Raw genomic sequence first — 10,058 nt, forward strand, 5'->3', positions numbered from 1 at the left:
TTGCAGATAGGACTCTTGTTCTATTACCAGAGTTATATACAAATTTTAAAAAAGTTAGTTTCACCATAGAACAACTAATGTATCTGTTTAATCAGTATTGAATAATCAGATATAATTATTATTTTCTGTTGTATGTTCTTGTTATGTTTTTGTAGAAACATAATAACATTGAAGCAGTTTTTCCAGTTCCAGGTTAAATAATGCAATAAAATGGTACATGTGTTAAAAGTTCAGTTTACTGTTTTATATTAAATACAAATAACGTTTTAATTAACGTAAAAAAAATTATTGTTTCTCTGTGGATTTTAATAGTTTGTTTTTCTTACCATAGATGTTGGATACAAGCTACGTTTCACCAACTAACCTCTTATCACATCGTGTAGGCCCTGGATGCTTTACTTCTAGCCAGACATCATTAGCTGACACTGGTCGTGGTAGTGGTTCTAGCGTGAAGGGTTGTAGTCTTTTAGTGGATCCTACCCTTTCACTGAATGAAAGTCTAGCTAGATTGAGACACCTAAGAAAACAGTCAGACCTACAAATGATCCGTTGTGTGCAGCAAGATGCAGGCCACATTGATTACTTTGTAAAACCTCCTATCAGCCAGTTATCTTTATTTTTTGTCATACCAGCAATGGAAAGAGACTACAGACAACTTCATTATCGAGACTCAAAAGATGTAACCTTAACTGTGTCATCTGCAACTTTTAATATGTATTGTGATGTATTTGTGTCAGCTGTAGTGTATATTGTTATTGCAGTTTCATGCTTTATGCTTTTTCATTCTCCTTTACCATGGTTGCTGTTCTGTCTTCTGGCTACTTGCTGGGAAATGTTCATTATCCTACTGTGTCTGAGGGAGACATTTGCTTCTCGAGGATATTGTAGAGCTGCGTGCTTGTCTCAAGTCTACAGATTCTGTACTCAGTGGTATCCATGGCACATTTGTGGAGCTATTCTTGTTAGTCTCCCTGTAGCTTCTGTCTTCTCCAACTTTTCTTGTGGCAATGTACTGACTACCCCAGAAAAAACTCATGCCTTTCTATATCTGATGTTTGTGTCCATCTTCCATTTCTGTAACTTTACCCACCTGAACTGTTGGCTTAAATCTATCTTGGCAAGCACTGCTGTAGCTGGTCTTGTTTTGCTCTTGAGTGCATCATATTGTCAGTGTTCCGTAGATTACTGGCCAGAACCAACATCCGTTGTTTCTACATTTAATAGGTCAGATTTTCTAGGACCAGATGATATGGTTGTTGAAACAAATACTGCCACAGTTTTATATCATTGTGGACATTCTCTAGTGTATGAAATTATTCTGGATGGTATTCTGATTACCATTCTCATATGGTTTTTAAATCGAGAGTTTGAAATCAGTTACCGGCTTAGTTTTCATGGAAGTGTTACAGCAGCTCGAGACAAAAAGAAAATTCAGGCCATGAAAAATCAAGCTGATTGGCTATTACATAATATCATTCCGAAACATGTTGCAGAACAGCTGAAATCAACTTCTAAATACTCAGAAAACCACAAGGATGCAGGTATAATTTTTGCAAGTATTGTAAACTTCCATGAAATGTATGATGAATCGTATGAAGGAGGAAAAGAATATCTTCGTGTTTTAAATGAGCTTATTGGAGACTTTGATGAGCTCTTAAATAGACCAGAATTCAAGAATGTGGAAAAAATCAAGACCATAGGTAGTACATTTATGGCTGCCTCAGGCTTAAACCCACATATTCGGCAACAGAATCCACACCCTTGTACACATTTGTTTGAGTTAATGGACTTTGCTCTTGCAATGCAACAGGTAATTGAACGGTTTAATTGTGACTTGCTGGAATTTAGTTTCATTTTTCGAATTGGATACAATTTTGGAGACGTCACAGCTGGTGTTATTGGTACAACTAAGCTATACTACGATATCTGGGGGGATGCTGTAAATATAGCCAGTAGAATGGACTCAACTGGGATTCCAGGCCATATTCAGGTTCCCGAGCATTGTATGTTTGTATTGCAGGATGTGTTTGAATTTGAAAAAAGGGGATCTGTATATGTTAAAGGGAAAGATGATATGAATGTTTATACTTTGGTTAAGAAAAAAGATGGGGTTGATTATCCAACATTACCTCTAGCTGAGCCAAACAATTCTTCAGATGAGGAACTGGAAACAGAAGGCTCACCACCTCTGTGACACAGTTATGTTTTAGTGGGAAAAATGTTCATACTCAGATTGTTAATTTTTCATGATAATGTAGTTGCTAATTTTTTAGTAAGAAAAGCATTCTTAAAGATGCGTTGTTATCAGCTACTGCCATGTTGTTAGAAAAATAATATAAGTGCTGCTTGTAAGTTTGTTTTATAACCTAAAGGCTCATGAAATGACAATTTTAAACTAGCCAGTTCAGTGTCAGACAAAACATGCATGTGAACATAATTCAGAAGTCAAAACCTGCAAAATGCGGATGTATAGTTATTTGACTTGACTTGTAAAATATTTTTCTCAATGATATTTCAAAATCTGAAGAATAATGAGGTAGAAACTACTGAATGCATGGAAGTTGCAAATAACTGTTTATATAGTAAGTATTGCATTCTTTAGGTTGCACAGTATTATATACATCCACACTTATACATAGATGCTTATGACTATAAGGTGTCAACTTTGAAACATAATGTTCTATATTTACTCTATGCATGAAGGAAAAACAAAACTAATTCAATTTAATGGTTTATGGGGAAAAAAAGTATGTTCTCAAGTTTGAATGATGTGCTTAACTAATTAGAGAAAAATTAATCAGTAGTCATACTTAGATAGCTGTCCAGTGTTTGACCATAGATAAATTTACATTTTCATTATTGCTGGTAATCATGACTTACAGGATTAGCGCAAGTATGCACTGATATTTATGATTGGCTCAATTATTGGAAGTACCTTGTAGCTACAGCAAATAACCATATGTTTGAGGTAATTTATATACAAGTTTTTGTTGTTGCTGCATTGTATGTTAGGCATAATGACATTTTTAAATGTTTCAATTTGTATATAATGCTTTGTAGACGAGTAAAAAACTACATACTTGACAGTAGTGATTTACAAAGTTTACTGTTGTAATGTGTTTATAAGAATTCATGTAAAAATACCTGAACCCCATCTTCTGCAACTATTTTATCTGTAATATATGCTACTAATATTCAGTTTCTTTTAAGCTTAAGAAAGTATTCAACTTTTAGAAGTATAGGCAACTATTTAAGAAAGGTATGTTTTCTCATATCAGAATATTTCTTTCATTGTCTCAAGCTCATACTCTTTAAAACAAAAATCAGATTACAGTAAGTCTATTGAAACAATTGTGTGAAAAAACAGTGAGATCACTGCTGTATTGGATAAGTTAATGTTCTGAAATTGATAAAGTATGTACATTCCATGTAAAAGTATTGTTTTTTGTTACCAAACGTTATTTTGTTCTTATTAAATTTTAAAAAACATCAGGTATATGTATAAGAAAATTTCTAAATTTATGTATTTCATCAGAGTAATTTTGGTTATAAAAATTTATTGTATGCTTATTGACCTTAGAAACAAAGGTTTTTTATCACCTTGAAAAATGTCAACTTTTCTTGTATGTACAATTTTTATAAAGTATCCCTATTTTGTATTTGTTTCTTTACAGTCACTTCATACATGTGTAAAACTTTAATACACTTTTGGCTGGTGTACAGCAAGATCATTATTGAATTATAACTTTACCCATCTGATTTTTCAAAGGAAAACTTTCAGTTTTTGGTCTACAAAAGGAGTTGAACTTGCAATGGTTTTGTATATATATCCAGGTTTTATACAACTTAAAACATTTAATATTGGACTTGTTCAAAATTCACTTGTGATAAAATGCATCACTTGGGATTTTGTATTTTTGAAGTGTGAGCAATGTTTAATTGGGATACGTTAATGAGTAAAGAACAAAATCTATTGCTAATGTTGGGATTTGGTGTTTTTACATGTATTTCTTTCAGTGTGCATGATATATATAATATGTTTTCCAAGATGGCGACACATGTTTAAAATATAAGGATGTTCAGTAAAAACAAAACAGAATGTTTTTAGTGTGTCTGATTGCCTTAGGTTTAAAGTCAGTGTTACAAAATAACTCCATATAATACAACATTAGAATTGATGTAGAGTTAAAAACTAATTTTGTTAACTGTACTGAAAGTTGTTTCCAGAATAGTAACAGTGCTCTTTGTCTATAAAGGTCCAAGATACATTATTGTTTGTAGTTGCCAGAGAGTTTGAACTAATGCAACACCTACAGGATGTTAACCATAGTGAGATGCATTAATAATAGGATTTACATTAAATCAGTTATAGCTGAGAAAAGTTTAGCTCTCTTTCATCACGGGTGTGCTGATTATAAAGAACTGAAACAAAAGTGCCATTAGTTCTGAGTTTTGGGATCAAATCTTGATCTAAGTAATATAATAAATCTCAAAGTTGTGTATATTTTTGTATCTCTAAGCTCAGTTGGCAAGAATTAATCTTTTGTAACTTCTAGGACATTTGTGAGGCTCAGTACATTATGAAAATCTTGTAGTAATCATTAGTTAATTTATACTTTCATAACCAAGAATATATGTATGTTATATGTGCTAGATTGTTTTGTATATTATGCTTTATTTGGAATAGTCATGCATAATTTATATCCCAGGATTGTTTGTTGTCACAAAGATTTATAGCCTCTTTACTATATCTACGTTTTTGCTCTGCCTCCTGGAATGGTTGAAATATTTCATTAAAGTGTATGTCACATGGAGAAAGAACATGTTTATGCATAAAAAATAATAATTAAGAAATAAAAGAGCAAGTAGAATATAATTCTTTTGTAATCCTGCTGCATTTCAGTTTCTAAAAAAGAAAGTGCTTTATGTAGATAAACTCTTTTTAAGTACACATACAACTGTTTTATGTAGTATTGAATCAACAATACATGTTTAAATAGTTTTCTTTAAATTAAATTTTGCTGTATGTTTTTATCTGCAAGAATTACTCCTGGATTGAATGTTCTGTATTATGTTACATGAACAGAATATTTCTTTACACAATTTTTCTTTAGGTCAGGTTAACATACAGTTTTTACTTGTATAAATTGTAAAGTTAGATGTGTAATTTTATGTCTATTACTTATTTCATGTGATTTTCTTGTATTTGGCCCCTTTTGTCTTTGTTTTGTCTTCTTTTGAAAGTATGTGTTTGTAATAATGTGACTGTTTGTACCATCATATGAGAAGAGCTATCCAAGTGTATAATGTTTTTGCTGTTTTGTGAGAATGTGCTTTCCAAAGTGTTTCACTGTCCTGTGAAAATATGTTGTTCAAAATGTATAATAAACAATTCGCTGTTGAACACGGTGTTTCAGTATTTTATTAGGACATTACAGTTTGTTATCATGTTAGAATGTATCAACATTGGCCTATTTTAATGTCATATTATCAGAATATGTTATTCTAAATCTGCATTATTATCTTTTTTTACAAGATATTTCTTGCTGTTTTATCCATCTTTTTTGTGAGAATCTATTATTGTAAGTTGTTAGTTAAAATTTGCCAATGAGGATATGTTATCTGTATCATTATCTTCCAGTGAGACTATCTTTTGTTTCACTGTCTTGGCAGAATGAGTTAAATGTGTCTTTATTTTGTTAGAATGTATTTCACCACCATGCATGAATTTATCGTTTGTTTTAACATTTTGTGAGAATTGGTTTTTGAAGGAGAATAAATTTTTGTATTGCTAACTAGCATTTTGTGAGAATGAGTTCGTGTATGGTTCACTAGCATCTTGTAAGAATAAGATTTGTATGGTTCACTACTATCTTGTAAGAATGAATTTTTGTATGGCTAACTAGCATTTTGTGAGAATGAGTTCGTGTATGGTTCACTACTATCTTGTAAGAATGAATTTTTGTATGGCTAACTAGCATTTTGTGAGAATGAGTTTTGTATGGTTCACTACTATCTTGTAAGAATGAATTTTTGAATGGCTAACTAGCATTTTGTGAGAATGAGTTTTGTATGGTACACTAGCATCTTGTGAAAATGAGTTTTTGTGTTTTTCTCTCTTTTTTTCAAAATGTGTTATTCTAGAAATTGCTCCCTAGCCATCTGTCATCTTGTGCTTTTTTAATGTTTCTTTCATTACTTTTATATATTGTCTTATTGTTTAATTCAATGTTTGAATGTGGTATCCTAATCATGTAACTTTTTTATTATTAAGATTGCATTAAATTGATCTCTCTTCTTTTAGTTTCTGTAAGAATCTATTATTCTATTTTTGTTTTATTATCCTTAAGTGTGGGACTACTAATGTTCTTATATAAGCTAAGTAGATTACACTCTTATGATATAATTACTAATTTTAAAAGTTTCTCAAAAATATAAAGATAGGAAGAACTTGAATATAATATACAATGAAGTTAATGTTTTATATGTGAATTGAACTACACAACTAGGTAAAACAAGCCTACCATAAAAGCATGTAGTTAAAACAGTAATAAAATGAAAAAAATAAGTAATCATAAAGCATGACTAAGCATAAAAAAGTTTTATTCCGAGTAAAATTACTAAAGTTGTCAAAAACTCAAGCATGTCTATTAAAGTTTAATTTTGTCCATTTCTAATGTTTTAATTGTAGTTAATATTACTGTTTTAATATTTTGCCTTTATACTAGGCTTATTTTTAAGTGTAAATTTTATCTTATGTACGTATTTTAAAAACATTATTTTTCCTCTCATGATCAAATTATAATCTAGATATAACTCTTGCAGTACCAAGATATGTGGAACTGAATACCCATATCAATGAAACAAAACCTGAATGTGAACAGGTATAAGTCACTGGAAGAGAAAAATTAGCAAAAATAAACTTATTTTTTATTATCCACAATTTTCTATATGTATAAAATAATTTTTAAGTGACTCCTTGTTTTTCACATTATGTTTTGTTTCTTTTATGGTAGTTTACGAGGCTGACAGTGTAAGTACTAAAAGTTTTCTGCTTGCAAACAACTGTTTAAATTTAAGTTAATTTTTGATTATGCTTAACTATTTCTAGTGGAAATTTATAGTTATAAATGATTGTCTGCTTATTATAATCCATTATTATAAAAAATGCCTATGAAGTAAGTCAAGTGTGTAAAACTAACATTAAACCAGAATTTATTTAAGTAGTTATTTGCTGAAATGAATTTTGTTTTGTAAGCTATGATTTTCCTGAAAAAGAAATGTTTTTATTGACAGTGTGCAAACTGTTTACCTCATCAGTTTGTTCCAGGATGATATAAATGATGGAAAAAGCTGATCAGTGAGATACAGTTATATTAATCAGGATCTCGTACTAGTTCATGAGCAAGATTCAAAATTTTTTGTATAAATTTTAACCAATATTTGTTAATATTTTTTACTGAAGTGTGTTTGTATGTGAATTCATGTTATTAATATAAAAATGTTTACTTGCATAGAGCAGCTACATAGAACAAATGCGGCTGTGAATAAAGTTTTCTCTCATCTTTGTAGTTTTAAGTTTCTAAGAGCTGTATTTATGAAATATATATATATATATATATATATGTGTGTGTGTGTTTGTTGTTACTTGTTAAGGAGTAAGGATAACTACAGTACGAATTGAGGTGTTTTAAACAGCTGTTTTATAACTATGATATTATTATTTGAAACTTCTTGGCTGTTAAGCCAGAAGTGAAATGAAATACAATTTTATGAGCTTATATCCTTAATAATAGGTACAATATTTAATATAAGTGTTGTTCTGATGAGTTTCCAAATTGCTTAAGATTTTTTCCTCCTAGCTAATACAATACAATAATACCCAAGTGATTGCAAGTTATGCATTGAGAAAAGAATAATAGTAATTATAATCAAGTGTTACATGACTTTACATGCATGAATTAGCTACATTTTACTGTAGTCCCTGAAATGTATTTTCTTTATCCAATTGTCATCCACTTTCAACTTCTATAGAGCTGATTTATCTCCACATCTGATTTTCCCCCTGTTGCACAGGATGGACCAAATAACAACAAGACAGAAATTTAGTTTCTTAATTGTTTATTATGTGGCCAACTTATCAAACAATTCTGACATTTTGAAAAGTAAATTTTCAAGATGTTGGCCATTGACCTCAATGAGTTTTATAGATAATCCTGGATATTGTCTACAAATGTTTCTAGTCTAACAGTATATAACACTGTTAAGAGAAGAAAGAATAATGTGTGTGTGTGTGTATGTATAGATATTACACAGAAACATAAAAGTATAAACTGTGTTTTGGTTTTGTTCTTATTGGGCCACACTGTATTATTTACAATCAACTATCCTGAAGCTGTGTATTATCCCCAACAAGTTTTTGTGAATATATTCATTACAGATAACTAACTTTTCTAAGACTACAAGTTATAATATTTGCTTCTTTGAAACCATGATATACATACCTAACTTAAGGTGTGATTTGCATTTTCCTTAGATCTCCTGAAACTGAGTTGCATATTTGTAATAGAATGAAAGATAAATTTCAAAATAAGAGCAAAGTGCTGTAAGCTTTGTTTCACACCATATGGTAGCTCAGGGTCTTGTTTGTACCATGAGCATTGTTATTTGTTATTTTTTAGTAGAGTTTATGGATTCTAGTTGTCATTAACTGGCATAATACTTTATATTGGTAAAACACGACGTTGTGTTTCTCGTATTATTTGATGTGTTGCTTATTTACTTGGCAGGTTCTCGTACTTTATGTACTATAGTAATGTTTACTAGTGAAATATTTTGTATTGATTGTATAGCGTGTGTAATGTAACCAATAGAACTGGAATCACTCAGGATTTTGTTATATTGTGATGCTTGCCTTAATGTTATTAAACATTAAAAATGTGGGTTTATCACCACTCGGGAGTTTTTTAGCTGGAATGTTTGTTATACAACTTGCAAGATTTGCCTTATTAACATGAGTGAAAACATATTAAAATTGATTATTAAATTCACATGATTTTCCTAGTTACTTCTCATAAGAACTAATATGGCTTTATTCTGTATTTTTTAAGAGCATTTTAAATGGCAGTGATAAACATGAAGAAGTGATCAGATATTTAAAGTCTCCTGTCATTTCAGTTGTCTTTTTTAATGACAATCAACTTTTAGAACCTCCAGTAAAGGCAACCATTGAAACATTCAGAATATTTGCTATTGCTTTTTTTATCAATAGCTTAAAAATGTATTGGAAAGGGAAAATTTATTCCAAACTGGGTTTGAAGAACAATTTATTATTGTTTGTTTGTTTGTCTTATGCTTCACATTATTTTATTTTAATGGTGAACTTGTATGAATGTTTAATTTTTATGGTTGCACAAGTTTAAAATTTGAACATCCCTTTGATGTAGATGTTTTTTTAGAACATTTTTGCTGTGCACTGACTACAGATGACCACGTGGGTTTAGTTTTGTATGTTAGGAATGGATATATGAAACAAGGAAAATTAAGTACAGTTACATTTATATGATGTACTGTCTTTTTGTTACAATAGAAAGAGGAAGAAACGTCATTAAGGACTTCTTTTGCATCTGTGTATTAAGATTTAGTCCAACTCATTAGCATTGCATATAATCACAAATTTTAAACCAGTTTCACCCTTGAAATGGGGGGAGTGCAATAGTAAGGCATATGAAATGAATTTACATCATGTTAATAACTTGATTTTGGTTTAATTTCAGGATCAACTTTATCTTAAATGTAAACCCTTTTGTGTGTGTCTTTATTAATGTAAATTCTAACTTTATATATATATACCATGCAACTTGCATGTGGAAGGTTCTTCTGCTTTACTAGGTGAAAAATACTTTAGAAAAATATATCAAAGTTGGTAAAATGTTTTTTTATAAACAAAGTAAAAGTTTACATCATACCCTGATATTAAAAAAAAAGAAAACCAAAGTGATATGTTTTTTTTCAGACTGTTGTAGTTTTAATGTTAATTATATAGCTAAATTAAAATA

At 30.2% G+C, this 10,058-nt stretch overlaps 1 protein-coding gene across 2 annotated transcripts in view; it reads left to right on the forward strand.

Annotated features, from left to right (window-relative positions):
* The window catches only part of LOC106463976 (adenylate cyclase type 9-like), a 31,504-nt gene extending 23,193 nt beyond the window's left edge, over positions 1-8,311 (forward strand). For both annotated transcript variants that reach the window (XM_022391622.1, XM_022391623.1), the window contains exon 4: positions 332-8,311. In XM_022391622.1, coding sequence (XP_022247330.1) covers positions 332-2,194 — 1,863 coding nt within the window. In that variant the 3' untranslated portion in view covers positions 2,195-8,311. The remainder of the gene's footprint in view (positions 1-331) is intronic.
* Positions 8,312-10,058: the final 1,747 nt, after the last annotated feature.

The sequence above is a fragment of the Limulus polyphemus genome, unplaced genomic scaffold (genome assembly GCF_000517525.1).
Source record: "Limulus polyphemus unplaced genomic scaffold, Limulus_polyphemus-2.1.2 Scaffold1532, whole genome shotgun sequence".
NCBI classification, from domain to species: Eukaryota; Metazoa; Arthropoda; class Merostomata; order Xiphosura; family Limulidae; genus Limulus; species Limulus polyphemus.